The 21,724-nt window shown below is 37.7% G+C and overlaps 2 protein-coding genes across 2 annotated transcripts in view; both read right to left on the reverse strand.

Moving 5' to 3' along the window:
• Positions 1–21,724, reverse strand: part of LOC118270728 (cytochrome P450 4c3-like) — a 125,903-nt gene that overhangs the window by 81,172 nt on the left and 23,007 nt on the right. The window lies entirely within an intron of this gene.
• Positions 3,265–16,314, reverse strand: LOC118270312 (cytochrome P450 4C1-like). The gene is made up of 10 exons (XM_050698203.1): positions 16,125–16,314; positions 14,265–14,354; positions 13,361–13,471; positions 12,790–12,972; positions 12,108–12,304; positions 11,368–11,428; positions 7,813–8,002; positions 7,180–7,331; positions 6,349–6,528; positions 3,265–4,775 (listed from the first exon to the last, which is right to left on the reverse strand). The coding sequence occupies exons 1-10, from the start codon at positions 16,261–16,263 to the stop codon at positions 4,621–4,623; spliced, it is 1,458 nt and encodes a 485-aa protein (XP_050554160.1). The 5' UTR covers positions 16,264–16,314; the 3' UTR covers positions 3,265–4,620.

The following is a 21,724-nucleotide window of genomic DNA, read 5'->3' on the forward strand; positions in this document are numbered from 1 at the left end:
TGGTTGAGTATAATGACGCCGTTAACTTTTTGTATTTTTTTTAAACCCTCGAGATCGCAGCTGCGTTTCAGATACTCGAGAAAACGTGATGACTGACCGTCGACGCAGTGCATCACACTATCCAGAGGCAGCTCTGGATAGTCAACAGATGCGGACTATCCAGAGGCAACAGATGCGGATGGCGAGTAAGGGTAGCTCGCCGCCCGACCAGATCCAGACCCGTGCGTGCGGCGCGTCGCGTTCCGCGCGCGCCTCAAAGAGCCATCGGACCACCACAGATGGGGCCCAGTAGGGCTGATGCCTGATCCGGAGCTGCGGACTACCTAGCGGGTTTACCGGGGCTCCGGCTCGAAAATCAGGAGTAGGAACGGTGTAGTTTTTAATCAGTAGGAGTCTTACACTCCCTCTCGCCTCGCCCAACGGGAGATCTCATTGGATGATTTCCCCCTCAAAAAAGCCTATTAATTCACAATTATATTTTTTTGTTCTATTTTTAATACAGAGTTATATAGATTGGGTTTCGATAATAGAGATATATTTAGAATCTAAAAAAAAATTCATTGCTAGGCAATGAATTTTTTTTAGATTCTTTGACTTTATACATAATTATAAAATCGTAAAACTGTGATTAGTTCTTGGCTTGGGTTCCGAAGTCGAAATAATTATATTTTTGGACATTTCAAATTTTCATAAGGTAAGTATACCAGGGTCGTCAGGGTCGTGACTATTACATGACATTAATAATGTAACTAACGAAAACTGCATACATTTAATTTGTAAATAAATAATTTTAATACTTAACTTAAAATGTACTTAGAAACTAGCTGGCCCAGCAAACTACGTTCCGCCTCAAACAATTTTTTCTCACGTTTTCAACCTTCCCTGAACTTCACACAAATACCTAAGTCAAGACCAAATTTTGCCGAATCGGTCCAGATGTTCTCGAGTTTTAGCGAGACTAACAAACAGCAATTGATTTTTATATATACAGATATTCCACAACTATTTATTACCTATAATAATCATATACAGGGTGTCCCTGAAGTCGACGTCCAACGGGCATCTGATCTCAGCAAGGTTCCAACTGTTATCAGAAAAATATATCTAAGTCCTACTAGTTTTTAAATTACAGTGACTTATGTATTATTCGAAAAAGTACACAGTGTGAACTTTTGACTCTTGTTGCTACAAATCTTAATTTTTTAGTCTGCAGTCTTCCTTACATTATCCTGAATAAAAGTAATAGCGGAATCATAAATTCTTAGCCAACTTTTATTAGATTGGAAAACATTTGTTAGTTGTAGAGGAACCAAGATACTCTGAATTAAAATGTTCACCTTACTTTAAGTGACTGTACTGAATAAATTATGTATGGCGTGTAGTGGCAAATTCCACCCAAGTTTGCGACATTTAATAACGAGTAAAATATGGTATAGCACTTTGCACACTATTTGATTAAATTCGACACAAAAAAAGATTTTCCATTGAAACTCCGTTTCGATGAATTTATTTGAACTTACTAAAAATTCTTACAGAGTGCTCAAATTCATACATTACAACCTCGTATGCCCTAGACAACACTTTGCACGCGAATAATCATCATGTTGAAAATCAGCGAGGATCTCCTGTCAAACAAATTGTCTGTTTACCCGTGATTTCGCTTGCAGCATTCGTCGGCAATATTATCGCTAGACGAACTAGTGTCGTGCATCTCGAGGCATCGTACCCGGGCTTCGGCTTCTGCTTTACCTGCAATTCCGTGTAACGGTGCAAATAACTCTTTCTCGACAAACTAAAGAATATTTGATGCTTCACCCCGCATTTGATCACAAGGCATGAACACGTAACTTAAGCCGGAGGATTCACCCATTTCTTTTTTTTTGATGGGGATATGACCATAATTGTGCGTAAAATGTACACCATACCACTACCGCGTCGATATGCTGTGTACATGAATCTGCTGCGTCCGTTGATTTACTACACATTTGATAATGTGTTTGATGCACTATCAACATCATATTGCAATCATTCAGTATTATTTAGTGAAACATGATACACAACACCAGTTCCTCTAGTAAGTCTAGTAATATTGCCGACGAAAGCTGCAAGCGAAATCATGAGTAGACAGACAATGTTGTTTGACAATAGATCCTCGCTGATTTTCAACATGATGATTACAAATCGCGTGCAAAGTGTTGTCTAGTGCATACGAGGTTGTAACGTATGATTTGACGAATTTTTAGTACACTGGAAGAATTTTTAGTAAGTTCAAATAAATTCATCGAAACGGAGTTTCGTTGAAAAATCTTTTTCTGTGTCGAATTTAAGAAATAGTGTGCAAAGTGCTATACCATTTTATAATCCTTATTAAATGCGCCAACTTTGGTGAAATTTGCCACTACTATTGCCATACATAGTTTATTCAGTACAGTCACTTAAAGCAAGGTGAAAATTTTATTCAGAGTATTTGGTTCCTCTAAAACTAACAATGTTTTCCAATCTAAAGCAGTTGGCTAAGAATTTATGATTCCATATTACTGGAGCACTATTCAGGATAATGTAAGGAAGACTGCAGACGAAAAAATTAAGATTTGTAGCAACAAGTGTGAGACTGGCACACTGTGTACTTTTTCGTGGATAACACATAATCACTGTAATTTAAAACGCTGTAGGACTTAGACCAGCCAATTTTTCTGATAACAGTTGGAACCTTGCTGATCATCTAGTGCCCGTTGGACGCCGACTTCAGGGACACCCTGTATAATAAATCTTAATTGAAAATCTGTCTATGAAGGATTTTATAGAAATACTAGATAACTATTTTTTTACTTCTTTATTCGGCCGTGAACTTAACTATGGTAAATTAATAGGCCTCTAAAAATAAAATAAGCGGTTTTATCTTAATTTTATTCTATACCTATTTAATGTTTAAGAATTAATTAAAATACCTATTTTATTATATTGCGTGAGCCCAAGTGCGACGGACGAATAAGATATGTAAATAAATTGATTTTGCTGATTTATTGACGGAAATTCCAATACGGAGGTCCAATTCCTTCCCTTTCCAATCCAATATTCCAAAATAACCCTTAAATTCCTAACTCCCAAAAGGCCGGCTAAGCATTTGTAACGCCTCTGATGTTCTGGGTAGGTATAGGCGATGGCGATTGCTAACCATCAGGTGATCCATCAGCCAGTTCACCGATATTTACCATAGAAAAAAACTACAATTTTATTATCAAGGGCAGAAATGAAATAAGAACATACATTTTCTTTAACATTTATTTCAATTACAAAACTACGTTTTATTTACATCTAAAACTATACTTAAACGAATATGACATTTTGTCATTATTTCAAATATTTTATCCTCTATGTTGTGGATGCGTTTACAAACATATAAATTCACATAGGTACAAAATGACACATTAAACTTAGATCCGATGCCGAATATCGGTGCTTTTCCATCAGAACTATGCTACATTAGATACTAACAGATATTTGAAACTATCCAAATATATATTATTATATTTGCTATATTACAGAAATATAAAAGTAAATTCAAGTCAAAAACGAAGTGTGAAAACCCCATACAAAATAGTAATACGCGCTGAACAACCAGCCAACGTGGAGTGTCGTCAGTCGTCGGCGGCGCGCGCGGCACCACATATACATACACAGAACAATACAGCGGTAACACAGTACAGTACTCTCAACGGATCTTGGCAGGTCTGAACTAACTTTGCAGAAGGCTGCGCAATAAGTGTAAAGGGTCAATTGTATTTAGAAATGGTCAATCTCTAGCCTAGATCGCCGCCCCCCGCACCTCGCCTCATGCCACCATTTGGTTCTAAAAAAGACTTATTGCGCAGCCTTCTGCACGTAGTTCAGACCTGCCACGATCCATTGAGAGTACTGTACAGTACAGCGGTACAAGAAAAATAAATTAAATCTATATAAAGGTTGGCAGATAACTTGGCAAGATTTTGTTATCATATTGAAGAAAATTACTTTATTAACTAAAAATACGCGGACGCGGACGTTCAATAGTCAGCGCAACGTCGCCGCGTCTGCGCACGATGCTTGTGAGGATCAATCCCTGTGCGATTGGCGGAACTTTCTTATTATTTAAAAAAAAAAATTGCCAAGTTACGTGCCGAAGACTATACCTGCCTAAGTGCCTAGTTTTCTTTACAAAAAGTAATGATATCCCACCAAAAACATAAATGTAAAAAAGGAAAGCCAAGTTCAATACAAAACCTATGCTTGGTTATGGCTCACAACATGGACCACGAACGTTTTTTTTTTTCAGGATTAAAAAAATGTTGAATATCTTTATAGAATGACTGAGGTAATGAAAACTGGCCAAATCAAATCATTCCTATTTTAAATAACAGCAATTGTTATAGGTATCTAATAAAACATAGAAATAGTCTTGTACTTTTTCATGGTGTTATTTTGTTCCTATAAATTGGGAGAAATGGTTTATGTACAGATCAGGGCATTCATTTAGATCTCCACTCATTTTGCAGCGAAACCCACAACCAAACATAGGTTTTGTATTGAACTTGGCTTTTGGTTTTTGGTGAGATTTTCATTTATTCAAACATCTTTGGAATATTACGTTCTTTTTGTAAATGTAATTCGATGACCCTTCGTTGGTTGCAGTACACCTTCAAATTGGAACCTCAGTCTGGAAAGATCGCTTTGCACGTGGTACTGACGCACTATATGTCCTACTGCGATCTTCATCAGCATCATGGTATATGTTTTACCTGAAAATTGCGAAAATATTCAAATTAAACAACACCATTAAAATTAACAGTGGGTACTCGGCGATTAACAAATATTAAGTGTGGAAGAGCCATGCTTCGGCAAGAATGGGCCGGCTCGACCGGAGTCATACCACGGCCTCACAGAAAATCGACGTGTAATAACGCTTGCATGGTGTTTCGGTTTATGAGTGAGGTTACCGGAGGCCCAATTAAGTACTCTTTAATCTTCCCTATCCCCGATTTCCCAACAACCTTTAAATTTTTAACCACCAAAAGGCTAGAAGGCACTTGTAAAGCCTCTGGTGTTTCAAGTGTCCATGGGCGGCAGCGATTGCTTACGATCAGGTCATCCGTTTGCTCGTTTATCGTATAGGCTTATAGCATAAAAAATAATAAATAAATGCACTTTTGGAAAGAGACCATTTTATGTATTTATATTGTACTAAACATTTTTTTTCTTCTTCTTTTCAATCGTTTTATGATTCGAGATTTGACGTGACCGATTGTTTCTTTCCAAAAATCAATGTGTAATTATTTATCACCGTACTGTATAATAGTCTATATGTAGGATATTTTTTTTTTTAGGTGTGTCTAAATTTAAATATGGTATTCATTTAGTACCTAAATTAATTAAACATGTTTTTTTTTGTCACGTTCAGTACATAAATCTCAAGTTATGACCGATAGATAAAGATAGATTATTTTTTTTTAATTAATCTGAAGCTAGATTTTTTTTTCATCTGCGAAAACATGTTCTATTGCCGTTATGGATGAAGAATAATTATGAAAATTATCCAGACCATAAAAAAATATCTTGTATAAATTATTATTAGGTGTGCTAAATTTAGACTTTAGGTAGTTTTTCCCAGTGCGTGCGGCGCGTCGCATTCCCAGATGCATTGCCAGATGGGGCCCAGTAGGGCTGATGCCTGATCCGGAGCTGAGGACTACCTAGCGGGTTTACCGGGGCTCCGGCTCGAAAAGTAGGAGAAGGAACGGGGTGGTTTTTTTTAGTCAGTAAGAGTCTGACACTCCCTCTCGCCTCGCCCAAGGCGGGAGAAGACATTGGATGTTTTTCCCCCCTCAAAAAAAAGGTAGTTTTGCCGCGGTCACAAGTCCTCCCGCGTAGCGGTGATAACGTGATAACATGTAGCCTATGTTGACCCGACCTGTTAGTAATATTCATGAAAATTTTTAAGTAAATCCATGCAATACTTTTTGAGTTTAGCCCGGACACCCATACAAGCAAACACAGAGGTGCACATTATGGCCACTTATTATAAGTTTTTAGGGCCATTATGGTAAGTTAAGCCACTGTACAATGTATACACACTTTTCACAATTTATGTTGTTAGTTCCATGTAATGGGCAGTAAGCCTATTGCCATATACTGGGCACATTTCCAGGCTCCGTACTACTACTGAGACATTTTTGAAAATAGCCCAGCAATACGTTGCTCGACCTCGACCTGGGAATCGACCCCGAGACCCCTTGCCCGGCAGTCGCACTTGCCACTCGGCCAACGAGGCAGTCTATTATATTATGTATATATTCAAATGAGAAAATGATTTACCTATACAATATCTTTTCCCTACACCAAAGGCTACAAAGGCATTTGCGAGATTTGGCAGCCGGGCAGGATCAAGCCACCTGTCTGGATTGAACTGGTCAGCGTCTGGGCCCCACATTGGGTGCCGATGGATGCCATGCAATGACACTCCGCAAGAACTACCGGCTGGTATGGTATATTTTCCTGGAACAACATATTTTTAAACTTATTAGTTTGTAAGATAAATCTTCCGCAGTCTTTGTATATACGGTTGAAAAAACTTAAAAATTACTGAACTAAAATCGTTGGCAGGCGCAAGTTAAACATCGTCGCATCGCGCGCTTACAGCTCGCAGTCAGCACGCCGTAAGCACGCTGGCAGCTAGTGGTAGCCACAATTCTATACTACGCCGTATCGGAACTGAGCCGGAGCCGTACTTGTTATGTGTGTTTTGACACACAAACAGTACTATTTAAAGTAACGTGACTAACTGTTTAGTTTAACAGCAAAACTATAGAAGTTTTTAAACTGACATGGTCACTAACACTTTCATTAGAACTTGAGACGGGATATTTACCATGTTTATTTATGTCTATGAGTTTCCGATATTTCGGCACTGTTGCAAGCGCCATGATCACGGATGAGTACAATATAAGTCAATATTGGAAACTCATGATAGCGTGAGTTCTAATGATAGCAAAACTGTTGAAGACAAAATAACACTATTCAGAATAATCTACAATTACATGCATGCACGTAGTCACAAAGTGTTTACGTTTAGTACCGCTCTTAATTAAAACTAATTGTATGCATACAAAGTCACGGCCAAAACCTAATTATTTATTACTTACGTACCTAATTTCATGTCGACGTCAACTTGTCGACCGATGATCGGTATCGTGGGATAACACCTTAACGTTTCTTTTATTACTGCTTCCAAATACACTAATTTTGGCAAATCGTTCTTTGTAAAGTCTCTGTCTTCATTGTTTAATACTTCTTGTATCCTGTAATGGGTGAAAAGTGGATGTTAATGTCTCTGTCTACCCTTTTAGGGTAAATGTGGGAGAGTCATATTCTGGCATGAATGGGCCGGCTCGACCGGAGACCACGGCCTCACAGAAAACCGGCGTGAAATAATGATTACATTGTGTTTTGTTGCGAGAGTGAGGTTGTCGGAGGCCCCATACCTACCTTACCCCGGGAACTCCCCATCCCCAATCCCCAAATTCCTAATCCCTAGAAGACCGGCAACGCACGCACTTGTAACTCATATAGTTTTGCGAATGTTCATAGGTTAGGTGGCGCCGATTGCTTACCATCAGGAGTTCGGTCTATTCGTTTGCTATGATTCCTACGTATGGCAAATGACCACTGCCGATAACTCTACAAAAATTTGAAGTGCATTGACGTCGATCAGTCTCATAGTGGCTGGTCTGCTGATCTGGCTGGCAATTTTAGGATTTGTCGGCATTATAACATACGTACTCATTGTAAACCCGTTCCTGCACACCTTTGTGCCATCCAATCATCATCAGTAGGAGAGTCAGTGATACTGTCGAAGTGTCGTAAGCAGCAATCACAAAAGTGTTCAAATGTTCCCGTATCTCGGTGTCAGAGAAAGCATTTTGTTCATCGGCTAGATATAGTAGATGGTTCAACAGTGGTTTGAATTTATCTGTAAATATAATAAAAGAAATACAAGAGAAAAATCTTATTAAAAAAAACTAAAATCACGACTTTGTTAGCAATATTTCCTGACGTCGCCAGGAGAAATGAACGTATGGAGAATGGAATATCTAATGACCTCAAAGTCTTCAACTGCATAATTAGGTTTAAAGCAGGATATATATGGTTGAATTAGCTTCCTTCCAATTCCATCATCAGACTAGCTCGATAGTACCTATCATAATATTGTATGGTCATCTAATTTTTACAGCATTTGTCATAAATATGTATATGAAATAATATTATTATGTCATTGAAGCAAACCTTATATACTTTTACTTGCCCTGGTCAAAAGTTAATTTTTTTTTGTATATTTTTTGCATTAGATTTGTTACATCAATAGCGTACTGAACGTATTATTTCATAATTATGACACACGCTGTATATTATGATTGCCAAGTTTATAATGCAATATAAGTTATTCATACGAAAGGGACAAATCTAGACTATAGGTACTATTTGTTGCAGACTGCCTAGCGGGTTACCGGGGCTCCGGCTCGAAAAGCAGGAGTAGGAACGGGGTGGTTTTTAATCACTAAGAGTCTGACACTACTTCTCACCTCGCCCAAGGCGGGAGAAGACATTGGATGATTTTAGAAACGCAAACAGAATAGGCAACAATATTTTGCCCGCCTCGGGCATCGAACCCAAGACCTGCATTGCACTTGCGACCCCCCAGTCAAAATGACAGACGAAAAAAAAACATTTTAAGCAACTGTCATACCAATTTTTACATAAAATATGCATTAGAACAATGTATAGTTATGCATATTTATTAGATGTATTGATTTTGTTTTCTGTAAACGGTTGAACAATATCCATTAATTAAATTAAAATACAATAATTGCAAAAGTGTGTGTGTCTGTTTATTTGTCCGTCTTTCACGGTAAAACGGAGCGACGGATTGACGTGATTTTTTTAAGTGAAAATATTTGAAGGGGTGAAGAGTGACATAGGCTACTTTTTATCCAAATTATAATGTTATCGGCTTACTCACGTAAATGTTTGATAAGGAACTCGATTAGTTTCATGCTAGCTAGAGGCTCATAAGCAGCATTCCGGGACACACGATACGTCGCTCTGCTACGCGCTACAGTCGCCGCATAGCAACGCGACAGTACCGTACATACAATTAATACACATACAAACAGTTACGTGAGTAAGCCGATAACATAATCATTCATTTATTATGTCTCACGAAAATTATAATAAAATTACTTTTTATCTCTTATATGAGAAGTATGAGGTTATACTTCCCTAAAGTGGAAGTTTGTATGGCATAATTTTTAATGTACAATGCTACAAATTGGTATCGATCGTGCATCATTGTTTTTTTTTTGTAAATCTGCCGCTAGTACTTTTAAAATATCGCGGGCAAAGTCGCGGGTGGAAAACTAGTGATAATTAAAAAATCTGTGACACAGTTCAAAAACATAGATCATAGAGCTTCAAATGAAGTATAAATTCCACTTTATATGTATCATACAGGATATTACATATAGGACTAAGGGAAAGGACTTTGTTCAACAGTGGACTTCCTCCGGCTGATATTGATGATGATTATGATAACGATTATTATGATGAACCATCCCTCATGACGAGAACCTCGTGAAAGCTGAACAAGATAAACAAATAAAATATCTTGACTTGGCTCACGAGGTTGTCACCATGTGGAATACGGATTCGGCTATCATTGTGCCGATAGTCGTTTCGGCCAACGGATTAATACCCAACAGCCTCGACAACCACCTTAGGAGGCTGGGGTTAGGCGTCCTTGGATTAAGGGCCCAGATGCAGAAGGCAGTACTCCTCGAAACGGCAATTATATTGTGAGGAGGTTTCTGTCTTTATATGCCCTAACCACCGGTAGCTTGGACCATGCTCCCGCTACTGGTCGGCTCCTATTTTTATATTTTTAAATGTTATTTTGTTTTTTATTTTTATAAGTAATGTTTAAAAATATAATTTTAGAGTGTTATAAATAAACTAAAAAGGATGATGATGATTATGATATATAAGAATCATAAAATGACATGTCGGCTTAACAAGAAAAAGAAATTCCTTATATTTAAACCTCCAGTCGATTTTGTATTCCCTCATCATTATTCAATTATATTTAAATGATTTCACTAGTATATGTTTATGTAAACGTTGTAAATCGTATCGTATTCCATTCTTATACTTACACAACTGCTTGACCTTACAAGTAAATTTAGATTCCTACGTAATTCATCATTATGTACATATGTACCTATTACGATGCAATTTATCGCATACTATTCGATTCAATACATCAAAACTTCTGTTGCATAAAATGAAATAAAGATGTATAAAAATATAGGTTACGAGTCATTCATATGTACGGTCATGGCCAAATAATTAATGAGCTGATGGTTATTCATTACTTTTTTCTTAAAACAAAACCCAAATCAGTCATCTACCCTCGTAAGAATGTTCCCACCCAAAACATAAATGTGAAAGGATGCCAAGTTCGATAATATTGGATTGCTTCGCCTATAAAAGAAGTGAAATCTAAATAAGTACCAACTTCCATACACAGACCTCGTTAAAAATGATATAACAAGTTGGCAAGTTTTCACACACTTTGTATAAACCAGTACTAAACGCAATGAGTCAAGTATATAATTTTCTATTAAAATTGCCAAGTTATATCATTTTTAATAGGTCTGTGTATCATTGGTACATTATTATAGATTTCACTTCATTTCTAGGCTTCAATCCAATATTATCTGAACTTGGCATCCAAAACATATGTTTTGGGTGGGATTTCATTTATTTTTGTAAGTTCATTTTTTTTTTTCTTATTTTACTTTATTTGACTAAATACAAACCTTCGTAACGAATTTACAGGTCGGTATATTGGAAGATATAGATAATTGTTTTAATTCCTTAGTGTATGAATTTACACCTTCATTATTTTTAACTAACCGATCACACTTAAAACCATTTTCAGATTTTTTCCTTTACCTTGACCTTCAGACCTACCTCCATGCTGAAACTTTGTCAATACGACCATTGGTAGTGGTCTAGGTTTTTGATGAGTGAGTGAGTGAGTCAGTCAGTGAGTGTATAGTAAAAATAGCGATTTTCTGACGTCAATATCTCAAGATCTACAATAGGTACATTAATGAAATTTTGTATTTTAGATAAGTAAGTAGATCTCGATAGATACTAGAAATTTCATATGCGGGTCGAACTTGGCCCGAAATGGTTCGTGTAATATAACCCACGGCCGGTGTGTCGGTTTTCTTGCTCGAACTTGGCGGACACACTGCCGTGTGTCTAGATACGTACCATCATTTTCATTATTGTTATACGAATTCATCTTCATTTCTAATCTTCTTTTGTGTATTACCTGAAAAAAGTCACAAAACGATAGTTTCATAAAATTGAAGTAAAATTTTTCAATTTTCCGATATGTACATTGTAGATACAAACATAATATAATAATATCATTTAAAAACAAATCAGCATAAGTGAAATTATCAAAAACTTTTCACACAGAAAATTTCGAAACTGAAACTTTGTAAATATGTATTCGGGCGTTGACCTCATGCGTCTCAGTCAAAATCTAAGACAGCAAGATATATATGTTTCTAAAAATCCTATTTCTATTCACTCATCTACCACTGACTAACTAAGTGGAGGAAAACGTCATCAGAAAACCTGGCCTTATAATTTCTAATTACAAGTTTGAAATCTCCAACCCGCATTGAGCAAGCATAGTGAGAAGAGCCCTTTTTTAGAGGGGAAAATCATCCAATGACCTCTCCCGCCTTGGGTGAGACGGGTAGGAGTGTCAGGGAGTGTTCTCTTACTGACTAAAAACCACTCCGTTCCTTCTCCTGCTTTGAGCCGGAGCCCCGGTAACCTTTACGTTGTCCGCAGCTCCGAATCGAGCATCAGCCCTACTGGGCCACATCTTTGCGACGCGCCATACGCACGGGATGCGAAAAGAGGCCTTTGATCAGTAGTAGCCACTTACAGACTATGATTGTGTATGTGTAAAAATGTATGATTCAAGTAAAACTTACAGGATTAAGAATATTTGTCAATGTTTCCGTCAGTTTGTCCTGTTTACGCTTCAATGCGCTTCTGTTAAAGATGAAAGGTACGTGCAGCCACGGTTTCGTACCCCTCTCGTAATATATCACGGACAAAACTTCAAATGCGTGAGCATAATCCTTGTCAATTAAAGTTTGATCTTCGGCATTTAATCCTAAAGAAATACCTGCAACAGAATAGATTCTTTGTGAGAGGGGGTATAAGAGCAGGCGGTTCACTGGTGTACACTTACAACATCCAAGGAGGTGTAAGTAAGTACATGTATATGAGATACAGCTCAACGTATTTTGCCCCCGTGTCACTACATACTAGCATCCTTTCCGGGGACCCATTAATTGAGTTTACTAGTCACCCCCAGCCTGTTTATCAGCATGTATCAATATTGGTCAGGGGCAGAGGCCATAGTTAACCGGTTAACTATTCCACTAACATCCATAACCCTATCATTTCTTTTTACCATATCTCACAATACTCTTGCATCTGAGATTGTTCTTGGGCGTACTTCCATAGTAGTATAGGGATACCTTATTGCCGGCTGACGTTGGCTTCAGAATTTTTTTGCGCTTCAGCTCTTCGTACGCCTTCCATAGGTCCGGAACTCAATGGTCCCGTGAAAGGAAAAGAACAAACATAATAATATTATAGACTTACGACTAGTAATATTCATTGTGAACTTGATAAGAGGTTTGCGCACATTCACTGATTTTCCAAGCTTAGTAGAGAGTTCAGAGACGAGCCATTTTGATTGAACATTCATTTCGTTTATAAATGAATTTAGAACTTGTTGATTGAACGCTGGATTTATTAACTTGCGATGTATTTTCCAGGTTTGTGCTGTAAAAGAAAACTTTTATCATAATCTAATAGTTAATAATCTAATAGCAGGCATTGTGATTTAAAATATCCGCCAGGGTAAAATTATGTAGGTAATGAAACAATTTCCACTGTGACTTAGGTTTCCTATATGATTTTCAACCGAAGGCTAATAAAAGGTATTTATAACTAAATGTAAATACAAAATACAACAGCACCAACTATTCATTATATTTTATGGGTGAACTATTCATTAGGGATTAAATCTTTTAAACTGGTCACTTTTTGACTGCAGTTCATTACAATTGGAGAAAGCAAATCTAGATTATTAATACAGTCTTATGAGAACTTAAGAGATTAGCGGTCTTGTAAGATAATAAAAATGTTACTAGTTAAAGAAACACATTACCATCAGAAGTGACAAGCCCATTGCCCATTAAATCTTTAGTGAAATGGTACAGGAACATCTTGTTTAAGGATATGTTGAACGCCATGAGACTGAGATCCGGATCGGTAAGCACTAAAACAAAATTATTTATAACCGATTTGTTCTTCAAGGTCAAATAAGTATATTAATATGACACATGTTAGGAGCACCTTTCTACGGTTATGTTAATTAGTTTTATTAGAAGACGAGCATATTTCTTTGGTACTAATACGATTTTGAATTCGATTTTTTTATGTTATAACCCGGCAAAAGAACAGACGAATCACATGATGGTAAGCAATCCCCACTGGCCCTGGACAACCAAAACACCAGAAGCGTTACAAATGCGTTGCCGGCTTTTTTGGAGGTTAGGAATTTAAGGTTGTTGGGGCATCGGGGATTGGAAAGATTGGGAAGATACCCTTCCAATTGGGCCTCCGATAACCTGACTCACACAACGCAAGCTTTGTTTCACATAGGTTTTTTGTGAGGCCGTGGTCACTCCGCTCGAGCCGGCCCATTCGTGCCGAAGCAGGGGTCTCCTAAACTTACTCTTCTACACATCACTTGATCATAAGAGATCAACACGTCATTTGGATACCTACAGTACCAAAAGACCTCGTCAGCTCGTCTTATATATATAAGTATGTTCTATTAATGAATACCGTAAAACGGGATGAATAGACACGCAAGTGGGGTGAATAAATGTTGGGAAAATTTTCTAACATCTATTCATCCCATTCCTATGTCTAAGTATACACCCTTTGATTTCTATTCACCCCGTTTTACCGTAGAAAATTAGTTTAAAAATGAAACTGGTCACATATCAAGGCATATTACTACCTATTGTAAAAGACAAAGTTGATGATGTAGTTGCCTTACTTACTGTATACATTATGTTCACAGATTTTCAATATGGAAATCCCTCCATTTTCCAATGAAAATTTACTGGTTTCTTCGATTGTATTCCATATACCTGAAAAACAAGATAAGTATCTAAACATCATAGTTAGGATCAAAGACAAAGTCCTATTGATCTCCAAAAAATCTAAAATTAAAAAGTCTAAATTATTTATTTAAATTCAAATAGACAGGGGAAGGCACTTTTGAAAGTCAAAGCAAATATTATAATTTTAGAAAAAAAAAAATTATGTCGGTCAATCCTCTAGTAACATTAACATTCCTTGTTCTGAGAGACAAAAGAGTGACAATGATAAAATACTAATGATTTTATCAAAATATAATTAGCAATTTTAAAGTTTAAAGACACGTGTTATATACATAATTACATATTTAATGTTTACAAATTGTATACATATGTATAGTAGGTACAAGGACATTAACACACGTAGAGACATCAGAACATCGACTTATTCAAATCTGTTAAATAATCATTTTAGAAGTTAATTCAAAATAAAAAAATATTGAAGAATTTTGTCAGTACTTTCAGCTGTTCATAGTAGAAAGCGACGAAGCTCAATTAGCTAAAGCTAGATTCAAAGTGTAGCGTCAGTGATGACGGACAGACTGACAGACTATTATTTATTTCTTTATTTGTTGACATTTCAAAAGTACCTGTTTATGGTTTAATTGGAATAAATTATTTGACTTTGATTTTGAATTGTTTATTTACATTAACGTTATATGCAATAAAGAATTTGTCCTTGAACTGTGAAATAAAACTCGTAAGTATAGATATTTTCTGTCTCGAGTATTTAGGGTGAAACCTTGCAGATATGGAACTGATATTTAAATGAAATTGATTTTCCAATCTATAGTCTATTTTAATATTTGATATCCATATAAATAGATATAATAAAACTATATTCGTGTTAATTCTGTACATTGAAAATGCCTATATAATTAAGAAAATAGACTTCAAAAAACTAAAACAAAAACTAACTAATGGTTAAAGCTTTAAAAGCAAAAAATAGCTGTTATGAGTCATAATAATTATGTAGGTACTGATAGGTAACTGATAGGTCAGAAATCAGTGCCAACATTTTGGGAAAGTAAGGGGGAAAAAATAGGTGATATAGAAAGAGGTGTTACTAGGCAGATACTAAACACAAAAATATGATTAAACAATTTTTTTTTGTCTGCCTGTATATTCACACATCACGCAAAACTACCGCTCCGATTACGATGAAACTTGTTATAATTATACTTTAATATCCTGGACATCACGCTGGATATTTTATTCGGCAAAAGTATACACTAAAACACAAATTTTATTGTGCGACTCGATCTCTAGAAGCGACTACTGTACTAAACGCAAATGTTTGTCCTTGCGCTGTAATTAAATTAAATCTGATGAAAGAATACTTTGCGTGTAGTTTTGACTTTAATTTTAATGATATTTTTTCATATACACCCTCTTAAGTGGATTGTTAAACGCTTACTTATTATATAAAAGCAAGAAAAGGTGAGAAAATAATCATCATAATTATTAATATCTACTCATATCCCTGGCTTCTTAAAATTATTTCACAATGCAGGCGTAAGGGCTACTGATACTCCGGGCGAAAATATTGTGGCGCCCACTTGAGGGAAGCAATATCAAGTGTTAGTTTTTTGCTGATCCCATGCACAGAGCGTAGAGCACAGTTTTGAGGGTTTGCACCAGGAGAGGCAAGAGACTCCAACTTCAGACTTTTACGCCCCCAGAATTTGTCGCCCTGGGCCATCGCCCCATCAAGCCCCCGGCCTGACGCCGGCACTGTCACAATGCATTTTTTGTACTCACTTTCTAAACCCAGGAACCGATGCATATGTCCTATAAGTGGAAGAGCTCCAGGAACAACTGGAGGCATTAGTCTCCTTGACCTAACCCACAGCCACACACTGATTACCACGAAACATATCAAATACACTGCCACTACCATTTTCACACGAAACCAATTAAATGTATGTTAATTATTGTAGCAGTCTTTCTTTATATACCAGCCTGGAATTTGCAAAGGTCTATGAAAACTATGTGACTAACGAATGCGCATGACTGTCTGTGTTTACACGTTTTGATAATTGAAACAGCTGAACTATTTTATATAAGTAAATTTTGACCACTAACGGGCGAGAATGTGGTCGAGCCCGCTTCGAAATTTCAAATTGACAGTTCTATTATCATGCCTAATAGGCTTAGGCCTATTTTACAAACGGGCTAGTTTTAATATAATCGTATTTGGAATGTCGATCAACTGCTTTGATGGAAGACGATAATGTATCACGTGTATTTTCCCTAAAAGGTTCGCGCACGTGTCTCATAAAACGACCATATCGCTTGTGAATACAGTAATAGACATTGACAAATTAGGTGACCGGCCGTTGGCGCCTCATCGCGTCGCTAAAATTCCCTTATTATACAATTATATTTATGATCCACAAAATTATTTCTATGATCGAAAAATTGTGCTGCGTCTGGGTTTATTGTGCAAGCAAAATTATGTATGTAAACGCACTCATGAAACAGGACAAACATTTTATTGAAGGTTAAATGTTTTCAAAACCAAAAACAAATTAAATCCACAACAGCAGTATAACCGATCGAAAAACAAAGTTTTTCCCAATCGATTTCGATCACTGTCGCCAGTCTGTCTGACTAGACTAGCCCACAACGCAAGAGATATTATAGTTCACAAGTGTGTGTGACTTCTTTCGCCTTAGGCGAGGCGAGAGGGAGTGTCAGACTCTTACTGACTAAAAACCACCCCGTTCCTACTCCTGGTTTTCAAGCCGGAGCTCCGTTAAACCCGCTAGGTAGTCCGCAGCTCCGGATCAGGCATCAGCCCTACTGGGCCCTACATAATATGGTGGTCTAATGGCTCTTTGAGGCGCGCGCGGAATGCGACGCGCCGCACGCACGGGTCTGATTCTGGTCGGGCGGCGAGCTACCCTTGCTCGCCGTCCGCAGACCCGCACAAGATAGGAGGTTGAGTTTACTTTTTCCATTACCAAACCGCGGGTGAAAAACTAGTGATATAGCCACAATATAAATACGCGTATCATTGCCTACCACTATATAGAAAGTAAAGCATGTTGTTATGTCATAGCGCGTGTCTACATCCAATCATGAATATTCCACACTATGAGGTAGGTACTGTACTATATTAATAAAATTGGTGGCGACGCTTGCCACATTACCATTCACGTGTATATTCTACTTAAATATTCCTTTTGTAATCTTTTATTTATGTGTGATCGTGATTTTTTATTTGTACCTCTTTATATTAGTTGTTTTAGGTAAAGTTCGGTAAAGGTATAGTCTATACTAATATAATATAAAGAGTTTGTTTATTTGTTTGAAAGCGCTAATCTCCAGAAATACTGGTCCGGTTTGTATAATTCTTATTATGTTGGATTGTACATTTATTGAAAGTTAGAAGTTAGAAAAGCAATAGGATATTCAAATAGAAATAAAAATAGCCATTTGTAATTCATATTAAGAAGTGCATTGATTTAAAGTTCTGTGTTTTTTTTTTTGACATTTTGACGCGCGTTGCGCTTTCGGCGCTCTGATTGGCCGGTTCGAATAAAGCAACCGATTGGTTGCTTTATTGTTTTATTGTATGTTGCGTCAAACTACAGCGCGTTCGGTGCTCTGATTAGAGCACCGAACGCGCTCTCGTTTCGATTACTTTAAACGTAAAGCAAACTGGTACTAAGGGTACAGGCTCCAGGTACCGTGATGAGAACGTAAATTCAAATGTCTCAGAGACAATGAAACATAATGAGAATATTGTTTCATCGATTGCTGGACATTTTCTACTGATTAAATTTTTGTCCCAAATCTTCCCCGCTAGGGTTGTGTAAACGACTCGTTAACAGTTTTAGAACCAAAATCGGATGAAAAATAAAACGTGAATATTAAAAGGTACTTAGGTCAAAATCATAAACTGAATATACTTGAACAACTTATTTCGTATAATCTCATCTTAGCTTATCTTACTAATATTATAAATGCGAAAGTTTATGTGTTATGTGTGTATGTTTATTACTCAATCACATCAAAACGGGTAAAGGGATCAGTATGAAATTTGTAACAGTGGTAGATTATGATCTGTAATAACACATAGGGTACTTTAAATACCAGGGGAACGAGGACGAAGCCGCTGACAGAAGCTAGTTACTCCTACTAAAAAATATGCATAAGTTACATACATTGAACACGTTTCAAACAAAATATTAGCATTGAATGTTCAAATTAATCTTACTCACAAATACATCAACACTGAAGGCAGCAACCCTACAGAGCTGCGGCCATTCATAACAAAGACCTGTTCTAATTAGTAATTTAATATAGGGCTGTCTATTGAAATTCTCCAGGACCGTTCTACTGTAGATAATGATTCGCCTTTATGCGCCTTACCGTTCATTCTTCCTCTTTTGTCCATACAAATTAAATTGAAGGCAATTGCCTCCAAAAAATATTGTTTGTAGAATAATCTTTTGCTTTGTTTGAATTTTTGGATGTATTAATTTTATTTGAGAATTAATTTGGCTACTGTTTTGTGTGATAGGTCACTTTGGGCTATATTTAGATTTAATTTTATTGTTTAACAGTGTTTTAGGTACTGGGATTTTTATACATAAAGGTAGGTTAGAAACCTTTGTTTTGTAGGCAGAGACAATGGAACGCTAAATGAACCGATTCTTACACACCTCTTTCGCTTCATAAACAGTCTTCTTTCTTATCGTGCATACTAGTCGGTTAAAGGTAGATTTAATTTGGCCCTTGTTTAATATATCGCGAATCTGGCCGCTATTTATGTAGGGGATTTTCAGTTTTACAAAAATATGTTTATACTTATCAGAAAGTCTACAATGGCCTACATTATCAAATATGATTCTACACTCCGTGCCAGCAATAATGAAATCATAAGATAATTTGTTTCTACCAAAGTTCCATTCATTCCTAATTCCACCATTACCTTAAAAATCTTCTTAGATAATAATTTACGTCTAGAGAAAACAAAAAGGATATCCTCATACGAATCCATTCAATTTCTGGATCAAATTGTATCCGTAACGAATGAGCTTGTAGAATTGACTTACTCTTTATATTATCTGTTAGTCACATTGCGAACGTGAATTTGTGGGGACTAGCTACTAGCTTGACAAAGATTAAGAAAAAGACTCGACACTCGAACACTAAATGAAAATGTTATCTCGAAAAAAGAGGTTAGATAAAGTCAAAAAACATGCGTAAATTAAAATAATACTTAAAACTTATTATTTATTCTGTGCAACAAATCGATGCACTATTTTGGTACTGTTACATATTTCTGCATGCGGAGCTGCGGACTACCTAGCAGGTTTACAGAGGCTCCGGCTCGAAAAGCAGGAACGGGGTAGTTTTTAGTCAGTGAGAGTTTTTTTTTTTTTTTGAGGGGGAAAATCATCCAATGACTTCTCTAGCCTCTAGCTCTAGCGAGTTCAGACTCTTACTGACTAAAAACCACCCCCTTCCTACTCCTGTCGAGCCGGAGCCCCGGTAAACCCGCTAGGTAGTCCGCAGCTCCGGATCAGGCATCAACCCTGGGCCCCATCTGTGGTGGTCTGATGGCTCTTTGAGGCGCGCGCGGAACGCGACGCGCCGCACGCACGTCTGGATCTGGTCGGGCGGCGAGCTACCCTTGCTCGCCGTCATTGGCCGGAGATCGTCTCGCGATCCCCGACGCCCGGAGTGTCTCTCGCGGCGGCTGGGGCGTGAGGATGTTTGTTCTCTCACGCGCCCCGCCTCCTCCTTAGCTAGCATGACTGCTTCGCAGAAGGAGGAGACGGCATCCCAGTCCCTCTCGCTCCGCACCATGGCCTGAACCAGTGCCGGGCGCGAGAGGTCGCCGTCGCCGACCACATCCCTGAGGACTTGGCGGTGCTCAGCCCACGCAGGGCACACCGCCACCGTATGTTCTACCGTGTCCTCCGGGCGGTCCTCACAGTGATGACACCCGGACGTTTCCTCCCGCCCAATAAGGAACAGGAACCTACCGAAACTCCCATGTCCGGTAAGCACCTGCGTCAGGCGGTAGGTGAGGACGCCGTGGCGCCTCTCTAGCCACTCCTCAAAGAGGGGACTTACCGCTGCAATGACAGCGAGCCCAGCCCTCGGTTGCGACAGTCGTTGCTGCCATTCCGCCATGAGAAGTCAGTGAGAGTCTGACACTCCTTCTCGCCTCGCCCAAGGCAGGAGAAGTCATTGGATGATTTTCCCCCCTTAAAAAAAACACATTACTGCATCACCCAACTGTTAGAGAATGCCACCTGGCATTAAGTCCGCCTTCGTATGTCATATGCCGCAGCGTAAATAAATAAATAAATAAAACTTAAACCCCTATCACATCTGCAATTCATTTTTGTTCTATGGACAAAGTCTGTCAGCGAGCCAAATTCCAATAACCATTGATCTATTCCGTCCATCGGGTAGGCTTTCGCATTTATACGCGGCCCGAAAAACGTACTATTATCAACCCACCATAGATTTGTGACCCTGTACGCAAAAAACATGTGTTGCAAAGACTATCTGTCACCGCGGATTTAAGGACTATTTTTCTTTGGTCCTTTTATTCAATGGTTTTTACATTGGATTATGTGAATTATGATTATAGAAAACTGCCTCGTTGGTCGACTGGTCGCAAGTGTGACTACCGGACAAGAGGTCTCGGGTTTGATTCCCGGATCGAGCAAAGTATTACTGGGCTTTTTTGTCGGTAGTCAGAGTCACGGAGTCTGAAATCGTGCCCAGTTTATGGCAATATTACATAGAAATAATACTTTGTATTACATACAAATATTACAAAGCCTACCCCTGGTGAAAAGTGGGTGTACGAGTACATTGTATAACGGCATAAAGTGCCGATTTTCTAGAGGTTAAGGAAAGATGTTCAAATAAAATTTTGATTACTTAAGTGTTCTTTCTTAATTTCAAAGGGTCTCTTTATTAGAGTCAAAATTTAAATATAATCCTCAATCAAAAGTGTGTGTAAACTAGAGCAAATTGCGATTTCATAATAACGGTGAATTAAGTTATGTAAGTTCTGTATAAGTATAGGACCTTTTATAATAATTAAATATCATAAGACATAATCATAGCTATAAGGCATTAGGTACCCTGTGTGACCTGTGGTGGTATGACTGTTTCTATGGATCTCTACAGTATGGAGATAAACCATTTTCTAAAACCGTTCTTTGTGGTAATCAAACTCGCGACATATTGCGTAGCAGGCAGTTGACCCAGACACTGTATCAACCGTGCTTGTATTTGTGTACAGCTTCTTATACATACAAGAGAGTGCGGGTTTGAAACCTACCAATTGCAAGTACCAATGTAACTTTTTCCGATTTATATGT

This window comes from Spodoptera frugiperda, chromosome 13 (assembly GCF_023101765.2).
Source record: "Spodoptera frugiperda isolate SF20-4 chromosome 13, AGI-APGP_CSIRO_Sfru_2.0, whole genome shotgun sequence".
Taxonomy (NCBI): domain Eukaryota; kingdom Metazoa; phylum Arthropoda; class Insecta; order Lepidoptera; family Noctuidae; genus Spodoptera; species Spodoptera frugiperda.

What these genes read in the sequence shown, in the direction of transcription:
- LOC118270312 (XM_050698203.1), bottom strand. Translation starts at nt 16,263, where the DNA reads ATGGTAGTGGCAGTGTATTTGATATGTTTCGTGGTAATCAGTGTGTGG. An exon ending in TGACAAATATTCTTAATCCT is followed by an intron (nt 11,429 to 12,107) that starts GTAAGTTTTACT and finishes GACTTTTTTCAG; the next exon opens with GTAATACACAAAAGAAGATT. An exon ending in TGACGTCGACATGAAATTAG is followed by an intron (nt 6,529 to 7,179) that starts GTACGTAAGTAA and finishes ATGTTGTTCCAG; the next exon opens with GAAAATATACCATACCAGCC.